This window comes from Passer domesticus, chromosome 2 (genome assembly GCF_036417665.1).
Source record: "Passer domesticus isolate bPasDom1 chromosome 2, bPasDom1.hap1, whole genome shotgun sequence".
NCBI lineage: Eukaryota > Metazoa > Chordata > Aves > Passeriformes > Passeridae > Passer > Passer domesticus.
Genome location: NC_087475.1, coordinates 1994004 through 2014479, shown reverse-complemented (window position 1 = coordinate 2014479; position 20476 = coordinate 1994004). Strand labels below are relative to the sequence as shown.

The 20476-nt window shown below is 45.3% G+C and overlaps 1 protein-coding gene across 2 annotated transcripts in view; it reads left to right on the top strand.

The window, feature by feature from the left end:
- Positions 1 to 20476, top strand: part of RUNX1 (RUNX family transcription factor 1) — an 86426-nt gene that overhangs the window by 18326 nt on the left and 47624 nt on the right. For both annotated transcript variants that reach the window (XM_064405585.1, XM_064405580.1), the window contains exon 3: positions 7528 to 7632. In XM_064405585.1, the coding sequence (XP_064261655.1) occupies positions 7528 to 7632 (105 nt within the window). The remainder of the gene's footprint in view (positions 1 to 7527; positions 7633 to 20476) is intronic.

Here is a 20476-nt window from a genome sequence, read left to right as displayed (position 1 = left end):
TTATCATGAAAAAAAATCAGGATTTGGGAGCTGGGAAGAAAAGGAAAAGGGAAAAGCCACAACCAGCCGTGTCCTTGTAGGAATAAACTGCTTTCCCACAAATATTGGGGAGAAAAAATCAGGATATGGGAGCTGTGGAGGAAAGGAAATGGAAAAACCATGTTCATGCAGGAATAAGCTACTTTTCCACATTTATCAGGAAAAAAAAATCAGGATTTGGGAGCTGGGAAGAAAAGGAAAAGGGAAAAGCCACAACCAGCTGTGTCCCTGTAGGAATAAACTGCTTTCCCACAAGTACTGGGGAGAAAAAATCAGGTTTTGGGAGCTGGGAAAGAAAGGAAAAGGGAACATCCAGGACCAGCCATGTTCCTGCAAGGATGAGCTGTTTTTCCACCTTTATTGTGAAAAAACTGCAATATTCCTGGGGTTTCCAGTTTGCAGCAGGACCCCTTTTGGCCCTGTAGAAATCCAGAACAAAACATTTATTGATTTAGAGCGCTGGAGAATTCCTCTGGGTAAGGAGCTGCTGTGTAAACACTGAGAGAACTTCCTGGAGTGAGAAATGCTCCCAAGGTCAGCTTTATCCTGCTTTGGCAGCAGGAAAGAGGGTGTATTTCCCAAATTTCCAGTTTGACACGTGCTTAAACCTGAAAAAAACCCCATAAAAATACACAAACAGCTCCCTGTGAATGATTCACACGGGCAGCTCTTGGAGTCATGGAATGGGTTGGGTTGGGAAGGACCTTCAAAATCACCCAGTGCCATGGGCAGGGTGATTCCTCTGTCCCAGGGTGCTCCAGGCTGGCCTTGGGCACTGCCAGGGGTGGGACAGCCACAGCTTTTCTGTGCCCCACTCCCACAGGGAGGAATTCCTCCCCAAAATCCCATCCAACCCTGCCCTCCTCCATCCTAAAGCACTCCTGCCCCTCCATCCCTTGTCCCAAGTCCCCCTCCAGCTGTTTTGGAGCTCCTTTAGTCCCTGGAAAAGGCTCTAAGTTCTCCCTGGTGCATTTTTTTGGGCCACCACCCTCATTTGGGTGTTTGGACCGTTGGTCTGCGGTGGTGACAATTTACAAATCCTCTGCAGCTGAGGTGAATAACAGCTTTATTTCATATTTAAATCCAGTGGCATCTGTGGTGCTGCTGGTAAACAAATCATGTTCTTTTTTTTTTTTTTCTTTTTTATGCCTCTTGCTCCAGCTGCAGTTTTGTTAGGTTTGGGTTTTTTTTTTTTTTTTGATGAAACAGCACCAGATCAAACATCAGAGGCAAAGTTTTATTCTGTGCCAAACCATCACTGGTGGCTGGAGAAAAAAGCCACCACCTGAGCACAGAATTTTGCCTTGTTCAGGCTTTGAACACCTGCGAAAAACCTTTCACTCCCAGGATGAGCAGCTGTAAATTCATGAACGGTCAAGTGATTTCAGCCCTTCTCAACTTATTGATCTGACTTGGAGGGCTCAGAGATAAGAACCAGCAAAAAAATGTGCCCCAGTGTCTGGGAGGTGAGGTTTGGGAATGGGTATGGAATGTGTGGATGGCATCCTGGAGATGTTTCAGTGCAGGAGAGCTCCTGGCTTTGGCAGACAGCCAGGGAAATGCTGTGAGGAGCCAGAAAAATGGGGGAAATGGATCATTTAGCGTGGTCTAATACTGATACAAAGGGGCTAAAAGGTAGAAAATGGATAAAAAACCTCCAAAATAAAATCATCCTGTTTTTTCCTAAACCTGGAATTCTCTCCTTAATAGAATAGAAATGTCTGTAATGTCATTTGAGTTGCATTTGGGCCTTACATTTCATAGTTTTCCACCTATGTCTTTTGTCCTTGTCAGCACAGACATTCTTGGCTGCTTTCCTTCTTTTTTTTCCCCCCTTCTTTTTCTTTAATAATTTACTGTAACGATTTTTTAAAAAGAAAAAGAAAAAAACCCAAACAACCAAACCAAATTTAATGGCACAAAGGTTTATTGGAACAAAGCACAAACGTAAAAGGCAGTGATGACACCAACCTCATTTCTTTGCCTTTTTCTCCCTCCTCCACAGCCAAGTTTCTCAAAGTTTCACTCCATTTTTTCTGTTCCCACTGGGATAACCCTTTATCCATGGATTCAGTGGCTTTTTCAAAGGGTCAAAATGAATTGAGAGTTTCAAGGACAGGGATTTAGGTACTGGACAGGGATCTTCCTTCTTTCCAAAATATAATTCCTGTATCACTAAATACAACACCTAGACCACTGAAACAGAGAGAGAATTTAAAAATAGACTTTATTTACTGGACTAATCTGCAGTATTGCCATCTTGCTTCCAGTTTGGGGTTTCTTTTGTCAATTGCTCTGGTAGAACACAGAATTCATTTCTTTAGAAGGCTCTGGAGAGGTTTCTATATAGAAAAGAAATGCAGGAAAAACCCCAACAAAAATGCAGCAAAACATGGCCATAATTCCAGTGTACAAGACCAGAATAAAGAAGAAGATGGAGTTGATTTTGGTTTTTTAAAAGATTTTTTTTTCCAGAACAGACTCAACCGAGCCCGTGTGGGGGTGTGACATGGGCTGGAGGTATATCTGCAGATTGGAGATCTTAGAGATTAATTAGAGATTCCATCTCTTTTCCCAACAGTTCTCATTCCCTGTTCCCTCTGCCCATGCAGCCACTTTTATTAGAAGTGTTCCTCCCCCTGCGGCCCCAGCTGATGGTGACAGCGCTCAGGGGTGACTCAGGCAGGACACAGGAGCTTCATGTGACCGTGGTGTCACCCAGGATTCATGTTCTCCCCCTGGGTTCCTCCCAGACATTCCCAGGGCAGCAGCTCACCAGCCTCTTGCTCCCTCTAGAGCTCTGCAGGGCGGTCCTGGGGACCACTGGGATCCTGCTGAGGGGAGCTGGCTCTGCTCCAGCCCCTGGAGGGGGATGGACCTGGAATGGGGCTCCAAATTCCTGGATTTCAGTGCATGGCACAGGCAGAGACTATGGTCTTGGAGGTTGGTAATGGAATCATGGAGAGGACTGGGTTGAAGGGACAATATCAGAGAATTCCAGAATTCCTGAGGCTGGCAGAGCCCTCCCAGCCCAGGCAGTGCCAGCTGTGCCCCATGGTCACCTTGTCCCCAGCCCAGAGCACTCAGTGCCACCTGCAGGGGACACCTGCAGGGATGGGCACTGCCAAGCTCCCTGGGCAGCCCCTGCCAAGGCCTGAGCACCCTTTCCATGGGCAAATTCCTGCTGCTGGCCCAGCTGAGCCTGCCCTGGCCCAGCCTGAGGCTGTTCCCTCTTGAACTTCATCCTTTGTTCTTCCTCTGAAGTTCTCCCAGTTTTGCCCAGCCTCAAGGGACCTCCTGAGCAACCCTATAAATGTGGGGACAACTCAGAACCCATCTGAGATGGTGGAGTGCCCATCCCTGCAGGTGTCCCCTGCAGGTGGCACTGAGTGCTCTGGGCTGGGGACGAGGTGGCCATGGGGCACAGCTGGCACTCCATGGGCTGGCAGGGCTTTTCCAGCCTCAGGGATCCTGGGATTCCATGACTTCAGCTGCCAAATCAGTGACACTTGAAAGCACTTTTGAAGTCCGGTCTCTACCAAACCCCCAGGAGATTGTCCAGGTAACATTTCCAACCTCAGCCTTGTATTCCCGCCAGGGCTGCTCCTGTTCCCATTGCTTTTTCTGGAAGGGCTCTGATCTTACACCTCTTGCAATAACAAACATTCCCAAGAGATTTTTTTCCTACCCTGGTTGGGAGGGAAGAGCTGATGGGAGCAGTGAATCCTGGGCTGTGCCCTCACACATTTGAGACCTTGATGTCTGTGGGAAGGGTTTCCAAAGGCAAACTCTGTCCCATCTCTGGAAAATTTCATCCTTGTGCTCATCAGGTGCCTGTATCATGAGCCATCAGGGATAGTTCTAGAGAAAAACAGGGTCTGAAGTGGTTTTTGCACCCCAAAACCCCTTTCATCCTCATCAAAGTGTCCCAGGGTGACCCCAGAATGATGGCTTCCATCCATGCAGCCCTGAGCTGATTTCTGTGTGGTTTTCCATCAGTTTATGGGAATGTTGAACCCAGAGGCTCTTGGATTTTGATGTTGGCTCACGGTGCTGGTTTGCTGTCACTGCTGTGACACTTTCAGTGTGACTTTTGGAGGCACCCAAACAAGGGCAGAGTTTCAGGATGACTTTTGGGGGTGTTTGGTCTCTTTTTCCAGTCACCAGCGAGGTCAGGTCCTCTGTGCCTGACTCAGTTTTGGGCAATCTGTCTGTGCAGACACCCTGGGTGTACTATGCAAGTGTTGTTGGAAATAAAATCTGTATCATAACACATAAAAACCAGGAGATGCTTATGGCCCTGCTGTCATCCCAAACCAGGAATGCCCACAAACCCCACATTTAACTCCCAATCCCTCCAATCCAACCTTTGTTAATCAGCCCCATAAACTATGAATAATTCAGGAATGATAAAACCACTCAATAAAGCTGGATTGAAAGGGGACAGAAGGAGCAGGGAAGAAAAGCCAGGTGGAATTTTTGTGAGCAGCAGTGACCCAGGTTTATGGTCCCAGGGGCTGTGGTTAACCAGGATGTGGTTCATGGGCACAAGGAGTGACCCAAGTGTCCTCCTGCTCTGCCAGCCCATGTCACACCCCCACATGGGCTTGGTTGAGTCTGCTCTGGAAAAAAATACTAAAAAAAACCAAAATCAACTCCATCTTCTTCTTTATTCTGGTCTTGTACACTGGAATTATGGCCACGTTTTGCTGCATTGTTGTTGGGGTTTTTCCTGCATTTCTTTTCTATATAGAAACCTCTCCAGAGCCTTCTAAAGAAATGAATTCTGTGTTCTAGAAGAGCAGTTGACAAAATAAACCCCAAACTGGAAGCAAGGTGGCAATACTGCAGATTAGTCCAGTAAATAAAGTCTATTTTTAAATTGTCTCTCTCAGTTTTAGTGGTCTTGGTGTTGTATTTAGTGATACAGGAATTATATTTTGGAAAGAAGGAAGATCCCTGTCCAGGCCCTTCACTTGAGAGCTGGACTAGATGATCCCTGTGGCAACTCTTCTTCTTTGTTCTGGTTTTAGAGACTGGAATTATGGCCACATTTTACTACATTTCACTATTGTTGGGGTTTTCCCTGCATTTATTTTCTATATAGAAACTTCTCCGGAACCTTCTGACTAAATAAACTGATTATGTGTTCTAGCAGAGCAGCAGGTGTCAAACCCTAAACTGGAAGTCAGATGGAAATACTGCAGATTAGTCCAGTTAAAAAAAAAAAAAAAAAAAAAAAAACCCCACCAGTATATTTTGACATTCTCTCTCTGTTTTAGTGGTCTAGGTGTTGTATTTAGTGATACAGGGAATTATATTTTGGAAAGGAGGAAGATCCCTGTCCATTTTACATTTCTATTTACATTTCTATTGAAATTTCTATTGAAATTAGCCCTATTTATAGAGCCATTTCTATGTAATTGTTATATTTGTATTTAATATTCTATTTAACATTCTATTTACCTTTCTATTTAAATTTCTATTAAAATTTCTATTGAAATGTCTGTCGAAATACAGCCTTTTAAATAAAGCTATTCCTATTTAATTTTTACATTTCCGTTGAAATTTCTATTGAAATTTGGCCTAATTGGTAAAGCTATTTCTTTTTAATTTTTCAATTTCTATTGAAATTCCTATTAAAATTTAGCCTTATTTATACAGCTATTTCTATGTAATGTTTACATTTCTATTGAAATTTCTATTGAAATTTAGCCTTATTTATAGAGCTATTTCTATTTCATTTTTACATTTCTATTTCATATCCTATTTACATAGAAATTTCTATTGATATTTCTATTGAAATTTGGCCTTATTTATAAAGCTATTTCTATTGAATTTTTGCATTCCTACTGAAATTTAGCCATATTTATAGAGCTAACTGAAGCAAACAATAAAGATGTGTGGAAGGATAGAAATTCCTCACTGGGGAGCCAGGGGGTGAAATGAGGGCGAGGGAGGAAGAACCTCAATTTCCTCACAGCAATTCCTGGTTCCCCTCTCGGGGTGATGTCCCCTTGTCTCTGGCTGGTCCCAGAGATCCCTGCCAGCCCCGAGTCCCCTGATGATGACAGAACCATGCTGGAGCTGCTGCCAGGCAATGTTTTACTGCTGCCAAGGCCAGCACCATCAGCTGAGGTCTTCTCAAAGATGCAGAATGTTATTTCTGCTCCTTCACAAATTCCAGGAGTAAATGCAGGGGTGGTGTTGAGTTTTGTCTTCTTTTTTTTGCCAAGGTTGGGATTAAATGTGTGAGAGGGTATTTCTTATTGGGACTCAGATGTTTGTCAGTTTTTGTCTCTGTCACAGTCTCACAAACCCTGAGTTCTGCAGCACTTCACTCCAACAAACTAAAAATGGAGCCCTGTCTCTCTCTCTACAAGGCCTTTTAAGAGTAAATTCTCCAATTAAGAAATGGCACCTGAATTATTTTCACTTTTAACTCAATACCCAACCACCCGTGCCCGCAATGGGGACTTTTTTATCCAATGACACAAAACCACACAAACCCATGGAGAAGAAGGTGAAGAAGAAGGAGCAGCCTCCACCCCAAACCCTCCATCTTGCTTATATCTATTACTGCATTCTAAACCCTTAAACTCTGAGTTTCCCACCCTGTGATATCACACACTTCTGTTCAAACTGCACACCCACAATCCCAGTTCTGTCATTCCATTTTGGAAGCTTCTCCAGGGCCTCAGGTCAGTGCAGTGCTCTCTTGGGGATCAGTGCCTGGCAGCACAGAGTCTCAAATTCTCAGCAGCCAGGGCTCCAGCAGGGTAGCAGAACTTTTCCCAAAACGGAACCATGCTGTGCACAGAAGAACTTGGAAAAGGCCTTGACAATTTTCTTGCTGAATAATACAGAAACTGAGCCCTGTCCTCTGCTGTGGCTTCATAAAATGTTTTAATTCTCTGTGGACGAGCTGTAGGGATTTTTATTTTTGTTTTTTCCATTCCCTTCTTTCTTGGCATTGCAGTAGCAGCTGATTTTCAGAGGGCTTTGCTCCACAAGATGGAATTGATCTCCTGCTGGCCTCAGCCACAGAGTGTGGGATTTTACAGCCTGCCTGGGGGATCTGAGCACCCACTTCTCTTTGGTTTCAAAAGTGCTGCTGCTCAGATTCCCGTGGCAGTTTTGGAAGAGTCAGCCATGATTTCCCAACCTCCCTGGATGAACTCCCTTTAGAAAGCCCAGGTAACACACCAGAGTCAGGAATATCAGATAAACCCTGACTCTTAGGGGTAACCGCCTGTTTTTTTACAAACAGAGTGTAGATGATTTAAATATAAATTAATTTTGTTTCCCCGAAAGCTTTGAGCAGTTGCCACGGAGGGAATGAATCCAGCACCAGCATTCTACACCCCATAAAACCTTTCAGTGCCTTGCAGGGTGTTCGAGCTCTACCAGAAACCAGGAGTTTGCTTTTCTCAACACTTGCTCAGGGATTTTTTCTGCTCAGTAACATTTTCTTTTTTTCTATTGCAGGGAAAAGCTTCACTCTGACTATCACAGTCTTCACAAATCCTCCCCAAGTAGCCACATACCACAGAGCCATCAAGATCACAGTGGATGGACCTCGGGAACCCCGAAGTAAGTGAGCTCAGGAGAGAATTCCCAGAGGGATAAACTGATTTAATGGAGGGGCTCATCCCCATCCACACCAAATCCAGCAGCATGTGGAAAAATGGGAGTGTTTTAAGCTTTAAAATGGGGTTTATCCTGCCTTCCTGAAGTGCTCTTTCTCACTGGTGTCAAGCTGATCCAGTGACTTGCATTTCTGAAATACCCAGCCAGGCCTGGCTTGGCCCAAACCCAAGAGCTGACTGAAGGGATGCTGGGAAAAGGTGGGCAGCAGTACCTGGCACATCATTTCTTGCTTTTCAAATGTTAAGGGCATTTTAAAGCATTGAAAACCAATAGGGCATTGATCAAACCCTTCAGGTTCAGCCACCGTGCAAACAGGAATAAATACTATGGTTTGCTGCTTCCTGGAGTTCCCTGAGCCTCAGCTGTGGGACAGCTTGGGAGAAGCCATTGATTTGCACAGACAGCAAATGCTTTCTTTCCTTTTCTCTTTCTTTCTTTCTTTCTTTCTTTCTTTCTTTCTTTCTTTCTTTCTTTCTTTCTTTCTTTCTTTCTTTCTTTCTTTCTTTCTTTCTTTCTTTCTTTCTTTCTTTCTTTTCTTTCTTTCTTTTTCTTTTTCTTTCTTTTCTTTCTTTCTTTTCTTTTTTCTTTTCTTTTCTTTCTTATTTTCTTTTCTTTCTTCTTTTTCTTCCCTTTTTAAAAATAATAATGCACAAAGAGGAGCTGAAGGATTTGATGCTCCCAGAAAATGCCCAAGCCCTGCCCAAAGGGGATTATTTTGTTCAAATGCTGAGGGCAGATGTTTCTCTCTGGCTGAAATGGGAGTGAGGGTGGAGCAGATGTGCAAGGAGACATCACAGAATTAGGGAAAGGTATGGGGTGGAAGGGATCTTAAAGATCATTTCATTCCACCTCAGTCATCTTCCACTGTGCCAGGCTGCTCCAGCCCCAGTGTCCAGCCTGGAACTGGGCACTGCCAGGGATCCAGGGATGGAATTCCATCCCAGCCCCTGCCCACCCTGCCAGGGAACAATTCCTCACTCCCAAGATCCCATTTAACCCTGCCTTCCTTCAGTTTGAAGCCATTCCCTGTGTGCTGTCCCTGCATGCCCTGGAAATTGTCTCTCTCCAGCTTTCCTGGGGCTCCTGCAGGCCCTGCAAGGCCACCCTGAGCTCAGCCCAAAGCTTCTCCTGTGCAGGTGAACAATGCCAGCTGTGCCAGCCTTTCCTGCCAGCAGAGCTGCTCCATCCCTCTGCTCATCCGAGGCAATCCTTGGCCTCAGTCACCACCCCAAAGGGGCATTTGCATATTGTTATCAAAATGTAAATTGAGGTTTGGGATGAGTTTCTCGCACCCCTCCCACACTCTTGGCAGAAGTTCTGGATGTTGCTTAAGTGGAATTGTCCCAGGAGAACACAGCAGCAGGACTCAAACACCCTCCAGGGAACGAGACTCACAGCTTGGGGCTGCTTACAGGAAAGAAATGTTTCATCCTTCAGCTAAAATAGCTTAGAAAACTCAGGTTTTCTTCTGGAGCCTTCATTTACCTGAGTTGCATCATGATCCATGTTTTTAGTGGAAAATTCTGACATATTTTTTGGATTTGAGGACAGGCCTTAAAACAAATACTCTGTCAGAGTAAAGCTTCTTATTTATTTATTCTTATTTCTTTGGTTTGTTGTTTGGGTATTTTTAATTTAAATTGTGGTTGAATGGTCCCTGAAAAATATCCACAGTGAACCAGGCAGCTGCGCACATAAAAATATATATTTACATATGCAAATTTAAGATTTGCATATGCAATTACCTGGGCATGCTCACGGTTTGCAGACAATGAATAAACTCTAGTTCTTTGAATATGCATCTGTTTGAAACAAAATCCTCCTGCAGGCAAAGCTTCTGTTGGAAATCAATCCTACAGTTGGTAGAAGAGTTAATATTTAATGAGATTCTGCATTTTAAGAAGGAAGTGGAGATAGGATCCACACGGAAGCAGCGCTCGGATCTGCCCGACCCAAATGCATGCAAAGGCTTCCTTGGAATTCGTATCCCTTGTTTTAGGGAAATGAACTGCAGAGAGAAGGAGGTTTGAGGCACCTCATGAAGAAAGGTTGGCTCCCCCCAGCAGGAATTCACAGCTTTTTTATTGCTGAGTCACTCATGACACAGCACAGTGGGATCATGGAATGGTTTGGGGTGGAGGGGATTAAATCTTGTCCAGCCCCACCCCTGCCATGGCAGGGACACCTTCCACTGTGCCAGGCTGCTCCCAGCCCCAGTGTCCAGCCTGGCCTTGGGCACTGCCAAGGATCCATGGGCAGCCCCAGCTGCTCTGGGCATCCCCACCTTCCCAGGGAAAGATTCCTCATTTCCAAGATCCCATCCCTTCCCTCTGGCACTGGAAGCCATTCCCTGGGTCCTGGCACTGCAAAAGGGAGAGGGACTGAGGTAAAATCCAGGTCTCCAAGGGATTTTTCCAAGTTCACAGGACAACGCACCAGGCCATGAATGGGATGTGCCAAAACCACAACAGCCATGACACGAGGTTTGCGTGGGGTGAGGATCAGGCAAAGGGTGAGAAAAATGCTTTGAGGGGAGAAGGAATCACAGGTTCAAACAGAAAAGTAGCCAGAGAATCCCGGAATCCCTGAATGGTTTTGGTTGGGAGGGGTTTTAGGGATCATCCAGTGCCACCCCTGCCATGGCAGGGACACCTTCCCCTGTGCCAGGCTGCTCCAGCCCCAGTGTCCAGCCTGGCCTTGGGCACTGCCAGGGATCCAGGGGCAGCCCCAGCTGCTCCGGGCAACCTCTCCCAAGGCCTCACCACACCCTGAGGGAAGAGTTTCTTCCCAAAATCCCATCCAACCCTGCCATCTCTTTAAAACCATTCCCCTTTTCCTGTCACTCTCTGCCTGTATAAAAAGTCTTCCTTTCCTTTTAGAACCTCTGAGCTCTCCCTGGAACCCTCTCCTCCCCAGACCCAACACCCCCAGCTCTCCCAGCTTTTCCAGTTGTTCTATTTTGTTCCCTTCATTTCAAAGTCCTCAAATTTGACTGCTCACCAAGATTTCCAAATCATAGCCATGACCACTGGGGTGTTTTTTCCCTAAATTCCTTTGATGGAGACATGGGTTGGCCTGGATCTGTGGTGAGCCCTGTCAAACCAGGCTTGCCATGGACTGAAGGGATTTAGAAGGATATCAGCCTTCTTGGACTGGGACGGAAACCAAAACAAACACTGCTGGATTTGAGTGTTTTCCTTTCAGTAATCGATATTTGGGAACATTCCCCCAGATCCATGACTCACTCAATCACTTGGACTGATGTGTTTTCTCCTGGTTCACCAGAGATCTGTGGAGCAATGGGAACAAAGTGAGATCCTGCTGTCTTCCAGAGATCTAGACAAACCTGCTGAGCTCCAAAACCAACTCCAACAACAATTTTTGATTAATTTCCTAAAACCAACTCCAAAAACAATTTTCGATTAATTTCCTAAAACCAACACAAACAACAATTTTTTTATTAATTTCCTTCATGGTTTTGATGGTTCTCACACAGCCTGGATTCCAATAAGTGCAATGGGCCAGGGGAAGTTCAGATTAAGGATTAGAAACAATTTTTCCCTGCCAAAGTGGTCAGGGGATGAGCTGCCCAGGAAAGTGATGGAGTCACTGTCACTGGAATTGTCCCAGAGAAGTCTGGGTGTGGCCCTTGGCGACCTGGATTGGTGGTGCTGAAGGTGGGACTGGGTGATCCTGATGGACTCTTCCAATCTTTCTGGGATTCTGTGGCTTTTGGGCTCTCTGGGATGTGTGGAGGTGACAACAGGTGACAATACCACTGTCACAGGGCCACCTTTGCTCTGCACAAAGGCCTGTGGACATTGTTCCTGCACATCCCATCATCCATGGTTGCTGGGATGTCCAGCTCTTTGGCCAGCAGCACGTCTAAATTTTCTCTCCAAATTGTGATAAATTCCCATTGGTGGGAATTTCACATTTTCCTTTTTGTCCCATTGGATTCCTGTCTTTTCCTACCCAGAGAAAACTTCTCAAGTTGTCACAGCTCATAATAGAGCCAAGGTACTTAAAAACCTGGCTCTTCCTCCCCTGCTTTCATTATGGATTTTTAAAACCTCTTTTGAACTGAGCATTTTTATTCCCCTTTTCTGAATAAATGCTTATTTTCAATTATTTTTTTTTCTGAAAAGAAATCCTGCTGCACTGTCAGGGAGAAGGGCAGGATGACCTAACCCATCATTTTCTTCTCCAACTTCTCTGATTCTATGATTCATAAAGCAATTTCTGTTTTTATGAGCAAGGTCCATGGGGAAAATCATTAGCAGAAACCAGATCAAGAGTAGTGCTCCTGATGAAAATACTTTTGGTTAGGAAACTTGGTAGAAATAGTCTGAGTCCTAAATTAAATATTTCCCTTAGGCCATTTGACCTACTGTGTACATCTGCTGAAAAATTAGGTTTTTTTCTTCTTTTGACTGCTTTTTTCTGCTTTTCCTCATTGAATTGTTTTAACCTACATAGCTCTGAAAAATTCACTCATGGCCCAGATGCCTGAAAGTGATGTGAAAAGAAAAGGCTACATGGATTTAGCCTAAAGTTAAGATGGGCATTAAATGAGATTACTCCCTGTTGGATATGTAGTTGTCCCAAATACTTTTGGAAAAAAAAAATTATATCCAAGAGTGGGATGCTGAGGGGTGTGGACAGAGGGAATATTTTTGATGAGCAGGAGTTGAGAAGGAGCCTAAAAAGCTGCTGGTTCTGTTCTGAAGGAAATCTCGTCCTACCTGAGGTCATTTTTAGGGAAACCTCAAGAAACTTTTCCTAATATAATAATAACAAAAGTCAAACTCTTCTCCAAAAAAAACCTTTTCATTATTTCAGTGGGCTGAAATAATATTAATGCCTTTGTTTCTTGCTCATTTTTTCCTGCAAGTACCTCATTTTGGAAGCTGAGGCTGAATTGTACCAAATAACAACTTAGAAACTATAAAAACATGAACCATTTTGCTATAGGAAAATACCCAACATTTACAATTCAGTGGTGGATTAGGATTAAATTTTAGTGGAAGGATTCAGATCCTGGAGTTACAGGGGCTGAGTTACTTGGGAGAAAAGACATGGAGGTCCCAGCCCAGGGAGGAGCTGGAGCTGCTGCAGAGAGCCCAGAGGAGGCTCCAGGATGAGCAGAGGGATGGAGCAGCTCTGCTGGCAGCAAAGGCTGGCACAGCTGGCATTGTTCACCTGCACAGGAGAAGCTTTGGGCTGAGCTCAGGGTGGCCTTGCAGGGCCTGCAGGAGCCCCAGGAAAGCTGGAGAGAGACAATTTCCAGGGGATGCAGGGACAGCACACAGGGAATGGCTTCACACTGAAAAATTACAGATTTAGATCAGATATTAGGAACAATTTCCTCCCTGTGAGGGTGGGCAGGGGCTGGGATGGAATTGCCAGAGCAGCTGTGGCTGCCCCTGGATCCCTGGCAGTGCCCAAGGCCAGGCTGGACACTGGGGCTGGAGCAGCCTGGCACAGTGGAAGGTGTCCCTGCCATGGCACTGGCTGATCTTTAATATCCCTCCCAACCCAAACCATTCCATGGTATAAATTCTGTACAAAAGCAAAGTCACCTCTTTTTCAATACATGCTTCCATTTTTAATTTTTTTTTAAATTTTGAAATAAAAAAATTAATTACAAATCTCTGAATTCTAACAGATAAAGGATCTCATTAAGGAAAGACAGGAATTCTTGATTTCAAGGCCTTTTATCTGGAGATAAAAGTGAAATGTGATTATTTCATGGCACTCCTCCAGCCTAAAATTTTCTAAGCCTAAGCTTTTTTCTCAGGTTTTCTTCCTTATATCTCATCTTACCCTTCTCCCTGACACTTTACAGCCATTCCCCATTTTTCTGTCACTCCATGCCCTGGTGAAAATCCCTCTCCAACATTTTTGTAGCCCCTTTATATATTTAGGGAATTTAACTGGTTTGCAATGCAAAGGAATGTTCAATTTATAGGAATTCCTGGCACAGAGGGGTGCTGGTGAGGATCCTTTCTGTCCTAAGTTCAACCTCAGTAGGTTTTTAATACTCCCATCCTTGAGGATTCATGGTGCAGACATTCCTTTCCCATATGGGATGGGATTTTTTTCCCTGGCATTCATCAGTGTCTCTGCTGAGGCTGGAGTGCTGGGACTGAGTGATGTGAGGCAGGGAATTTGTAATTTATTTAGTTCAATGAAATGGTCAAATACGTGGAGCAGGAAACCTGGTGACAACACTGCTTTTCTGGGAGTGCAGTAGATCCTATAGAATTGCTTCCCAAATAATTTGGGGTTTTTAAAATTAAACACAGAAATGCTGACAGGCTAAGCCCCTTCCTTGAGAAATCAGGGACTTGGGAAGCCAAAACTGCTGCACTGTAGGTTAGGAATGAAGTTAAATCTGACCCAGTCCTGCAGAAATTATTTCAACCCCTTTTCTTAGTCACTTCATCCCACAGTGCTCTTTTCACCCCTCTTGAATTACCATGATTTTCAATCTAATAATTTTGGTGACCCTCCTTGATGTCTCTGTGCTGAAATCAGGGGGAAGGGCTCTGAACTGTGACAAAACCAGAATCAGCTGAATGTAGATTATTTCTGAACGTGCCTCACTAGGCCTGACTTTCTCTTGCCAACTGCACTCTCTACAAAGGTTTTGTAGCTGTTAAAAGCAGCAAACAGGATGAAGATCTTTGGGGAAGAGAACATCTTTCCATAGGAATAGGAAAACGTGAGGGAAAAAAAGATTTGAAGCTGAGGCTAGGGCTGGGAGAGGATGGGCCTGGAGTTGGATCCCTCAGTGGAGGTGTCTGCTGTGGGTTTTAGGGAGTTATTTTGCCTTTCCCCTTCCCAGAAGGAGATTTACTGGCAAAGCTGTGCTGTTGAAGCATCAATCCCACTGTCCCTCAGGACTGGCAGATGAGTTTTCCTTCAGAGTTTTCCTTCCCTCTGTGAGCTGATCCCTCCTTCCTCAGCTCCTCAGGGGGCTGGGAGAAGGGAGAGGGAAACTTTCACTCCTCATGGAGAGCTCAGACACTTCTGTTTGCTAAAGAAGATTTTAGCAGTGCAGGGTCTTTTTTAAAGCCTCAGTTTTTGAGGAGATTCCTTATTTAGGAGTTCCCAAAAACACCACGTGTGTAAGGGAAAGGCTGGAGGAAGCTATGTGGCATTTTCAGTGAGCAGCCCCTATTTTCTTCTTGAAATACAACGGCAAAGAATGAAAATCTGTTGGAGTTCTGGCTGCTGAGAATTTGAGACTTTCTGTGCTGCCAGGCACTGACCCCCAGGAGAGCACTGCATTGACCTGAGGCCCTGGAGAAGGTTTTCAAAATGGAATGACAGAACTGGGATTGTGGGTGTGCAGTTTGAATAGAAGTGTGTGATATCACAGAGTGGAAAACTTGAAGTTTGGGGCTTTAGAACATAGTAATATATATGGAGCAAGCCAAAAACTGGCAAAAATCCACCTGCACTGCAGTTCCTCCCAGCTTTGCCTGCCCTGGATTATCAGCTGGAGCGTTCCCTCCTTGCAGCCCCACACAAAACACCACAGGCTTTTGCTTCATGGTGGTGAAGAATGGAAAAAAGGCTTTACTTTGGCTCTGCATCTCCATTTGTGCTCCTCCTCTTTGGGAATACTGGAATGGCTGCCCGGGAGGTGATGCAGTCCCCATCCCTGGGGGTGTTTAACAAAGCCTGGATGTGGCACTGGGGGCCAGGGCTCAGCTGAGCTGCTGGGGCTGGGTTGAACTCGATGGTCTTGAAGGTCTCTTCCAACCCAGTGATTCTGGGATTCTGTAAATTCTGTGGAATTGCAGTGAGGAAATGCATTTTCTCTCAGTGATCATGAGAAATCTCGCTCAGGCTGATCCTGTGCCTGTGCTGCGTGAGGGTGTGCAAAGCAGGATGGACAGAATGCCTGGGGGAGAATTGTGTTCTTCCAGTGCCCAGAGGGGCTCCAGGAGAGCTGCAGAGGGATTTTTCGCAAGCCAGGACACAGGGAATGGCTTTAAGCTGGAGGAAGGCAGGGATGGATGGGATATTGGGAAGGAATTGTTCCCTGGGAGGTGGACAGGTTCTGGAATAGAAGCTGAATAGATCCCTAGAAGGGTCCAAGGACAGACTGGGATAGCGTGGGCCAGTAGACAGTGTCACTGACCATGACAGGGATCTTTAAGGTCCCTTCCAACCCAAACCATTCCATGATTCCATGAGAGGCCATCTCAGCTCTTCTTGGAATCATCAGGGCAGGTGTTTTTCCTACAAGGACACAATGTCCTCATAAATCACTTAAACACATCCTAAAGAGACAGAAGGATGGGAACATCTTCCCTGCCTTCCTTAATCATGGAACAGATTAGGAACAGCATGTAAAAATGGGAGGAGGCAGCAGAAAGAATTTCCCTCGTCATAAACAAAACATGGAGACATTTTAATTTTATTTTTCTAATAGTGCCTGACCTTTGTTCCTTTATTCTTCCTTTGAGTTTGGAGCTCGAGTCCATCAAGCCCCACATCCACCAGGCCACCTTCTGGGGCTGACCAGTCCAGAAAAGCCAGGCTGTGTCACAACCCTCAGCACATAAAGCTGCAGGAAAGAAAAAAAATAAGAAAAAAATTTATGGGACTGTGTTGATTTAATTATTAAGGATTCTGTTTGTCTGATTCCTCCCTCCAGCCAGCACCACGGGCTGTTCCTCATTACCTGCCCCACGTATCTTCCCAATCTCACCACAAAGAGTTTGGGTTGACCACACCACTTCCCTCTTGAAAGTTAATCCAGTTTGACTCACCCTGAGCAGCTCGGGCTGAGCCAAGGAAAACAAGGCAAAGAATAACCTGCTTGTATCCACTTTGGAAACTTCTCAGAGGCCCTGCTTTCAGAGTGCTCCACAGTAGCTCACTATATCTCCCTGCAGCTGCAGAGAAAATCAGGAAAAAAAAAAAAAAAAAAAAAAAAAAAGAAAGCCCAGGCAGAACCACGTGAAATTTATGAGTTCACAGTGCAGTGTTAGTGCAGAGGAGGAACCGATTGATTAAAATAGCCAAACTCATTTCTGTGGAAAACCAGGATATTTCAGCTCTCGTGTGGCAGCAGCAGGCACTGGGTTTGGTAAAAGCAAAGGTCTGAAGTTCAAGGGAGTGTGTGTACACAACTGTAGCCCCAGTTATGCTCTTTTCTTGGGCAGGAGCAAAACCCCACGTGGTCAGAGTGTGAGCAGTCAGCACCTACAGGGAGTAAATTGAATTTGGTGTTGCTAAATTGCTCTGGTTTATATAAAGACAGGCACAGAACCTGACATTGAAGGTGCAGGTGCCTTGTTCAGCCCTGGCTGAGGTTGAGTGATGGGGACCTTTCACAGCCTCGAGACGTTCGTGATGAAATGTTCCTGTCTGAGCAATTCCTCTGCTGTTTGTACAACCATTGCCCTGTTTGGAGTCACTGCAGAGGTGACAAATGTCCTCACCCCTGGCTTTTCCTGCTCAGTGTCTTGGTTTGAAAAGCCAGGTGTCTGCTAAGGAAGGCAGGAGCCTCCCTTGAAATGGAAAATGTAAACCCCCTCCTTCTGAATTATTAAAATTTTGAAATTAAGGGGCTCTCAGGCAAAAATGTGAGAGCAGGAATCACAGTTCTTTAGTAGGGAAAAAATAAAAGTAAAATAAAAATGCAGGAATACAACCCAGCACTGCCAGAGTCAGAGCATGCCCTGTCCCCTGTGGGTCAGGGTGGTGGCACAGTCCCATCCCATGGGGGCTCAGCCCTCCTGCAGTGCCAGCTGTGCTTCTGCTGGAGCAGGGATCCTGCACAAGGCTGCAGTTTTCCTCTGCAGCTCCAGGGCTGCTGGAGATGGGCCTGCTCTTCCTCTGGGAATGCAGGGCAGGAGAAAGCTGCTCCTCTGGGAATGCAGGGGGCAAAGGCTGCTGTGCTGTTCCAGGCTCAGATTGTATCCAGGTAGGAATGCTTGGCTCCTGCCCTGGGCGGAGCATCTCCCCATGGGATGCTGGAATTTGATCAGCCCTGCAGGGACACTCAGTGGCCATGGAGAGCAGAGATCTCCTGGAGGGAGGATTGGCTGTGGGAGAGAGAAAGAGAAAACTGCCCCATGAACAGCAGAGAACTGCCCCAGCTCTGACAGATGGAAATTGAACACACACCCCCATTTCCAACCTAAGACACTCAGGATGAGGGAGGGGCTCCAGAAATGTGATTGAGGTGCCTGAGTGAGGTCTCTGTGTCCAGCAGAAACAGAACCTTCTCCTAAGGGCTGCTCTTGCACCTCGAGTCCTGGGGCAGTCTTGGGTGTCTCAACAGGGGCAGTTTTGGGTGTCTCCACAAGCTCTTGGAGAGTGTCCCAAGGAAGTTCTGAAGGTGGGAAAGGCTCTGGAGGGGCTGAGGACATTAGGTTTGTCCTGTTGGAGCAGAGGACTCTTAGGGCAGAGCTCCATGGGGCAAACTCCTGCTGAGCTCTGCCAGGAGTGGTTTAGGTTGGATTTTAGGGAAAGGTTCTTCCCCAGAGGGTGCTGGCACTGCCCAGGCTGCCCAGGGAATGGGCACGGCCCCGAGGCTGCCAGAGCTCCAGGAGCCTTTGGCCAGCGCTGCCAGGGGTGCCCAGGGTGGGGTTGGTGGGATCTGGGCAGAACTGGAATTAGATCATCCTGTGGATCTCTCCTAACTCAGGATATTCCAGGATTCCACATGTTTTCATAGCTTCCCCTTGGAGAGAGGAGATTTTTTGTGCCTGTATTTTATTTTTTCTTGGTTTCTCCCTGAGCTGGTGCTGGGCTGCTTGGGGCTCATCCTGCACCTTCTCTCTCAGACAAATCTCCAGCTCTGCTGCCTCAGCCGTGGCTGGAGGGGATTCCTGGAGCACTTTGGGAAGATACAAGCCAGAAAGAAACAAAAGAGGCTTTTGGCAAAGCATTGCTTGGCTTGGGACTCATTCAAACATTGACAAGGGCTTGGGGTTTGGAAGTTGACATGGCAGAAAGGGAAAAGAAAGCAAAGGTTGTAATTTTACAAACTCATTTAAATTTCATGATCAACTTCTTCCCTCCAAACCCTAAACGCTCCATGACTTTTACTTCACTGCCATGACCTAATTCCTGGGGTTAATTCCAGGCAATAATTACACTTCCACAAGAGGAAGGGCACAGATTCAGCAGAAGCTGAGGTGGTTCTACCCAAAATAATTGTGGTTTTAGTGGAAATACACTCATGATTTGCTGTTTGTACCTCACAGGCCTCACCAGCAGAGCTGGGGGAGAGGAGGAAAAATTCCTGGCTCTGAAATGTGTCAGGATTTCTTTTTGGGGATTTGGGAGCTTGGGATAGACCTGAGGATTTTGTGTGTTCATCAGGAGGAGGGAGAGTGGGAGACACCCTGGAGAGAGGGAAAGCAGAGCCTCCACTCATCCTTTTTCCCAGGAAAGTTCCCCTGGAGCTCTCCTGACACAACTGGGCTGAGTTTCAGTGATGGACAGGGCTCCAAACCTGAAATTAGAGCAGAAAATTGGAAAATGGAAGCCCAAGGAGGGCATGGAGTCTCCATCTCAGGAGATATTCCAGACCCACCTGGATGTGGTGGTGTGTCAGCTGCTTCAGGTGGCCCTGCCTGCACTGGGAGAGCTCCAGAAGTCCCTTCCCACCCGGAAAATTCTGGGATTCTGTGAGCTGAAGTTCATTTTCTAGAATATATCAGGCAAGAGGGTCTTGATCTGGACTCTCCCACCTGCTCTGGTTTGCCCTGGGACAGAATTTCTTCTTTTTATAAATTTTCCTCTACCTGTGTTTAAAAAAAATCTAAAATAATTTAAAAATTATTTTAAAAAGACGAGCTGCAGAAAAATATCTTGTCAAAGTCTTGTTTAACTGCTATGAAAACACATAGGGAAAAAATTCCAGGACTTCCAGAGGAGGTGCAAGGAGCTCCCTGGGGTTTTCCCAGGTAAAATAGGGAGAGCAGGAATCTGTAAATCCTGGTTCACCTTCTTGGTGTCACTGCCCACAGAAAAATGGGACCACTTGGTGGAAAACTGAAATGCTCAGCACAGGATTGGACCACAAATATCATTTTACCTGCAGTTATTCCAAGGGAGGAGCAGATTTTTCCAGCCAGGCTGAGCTTTTCAGGGGAACTGGGAAGAGAATTCAGCTGGAAGGGGTTCCCAGTGCCCCAGAGCTCCTCTGGATCAGCCTGGCCACGGGGTCAGGGCCTCATTCCCACATTTCCCAGCCCCAGCACTGCTGCTGCTGCTCATTACAGACAGGCCATGAGAATATTATAATATATAATACATAATACATAATATAAAATAATATCTATAATATATAATGTGTTATATATATTATACTATATAAAATATAATAATATATAATATATAATATACAATATATAATTAATATATAATATATAATTAATATATAATATATAATAAATATATAATATATAACATGTAATATATCACGTATAACATATAATATATAACATATAATATATAAGGAAAGGTAAAGGTTCCTTGGCATCTGCTTTACCCAATTTTGCCTCTCTGAGCCTGAAAGCATCTAAGGATTCCTGCAAAAATCCTAAAAAATTAAAGGAAAATTCAATATTTCAAAGGAAGGTAAAAGTTCCTTGGCCTGTTCTGCCTCTCTGAGCCTGAAATGATCTAAGGATATCTGCAAAAATAAAATTTTTTAAAAATCAAAGGAAAATTCAAAATGTCAAAGGTAGGTAAAGGTTCCTTGACCTGTTTTTGCCTCTCTGAGCCTGAAAGGCATCTAAGGATGCCT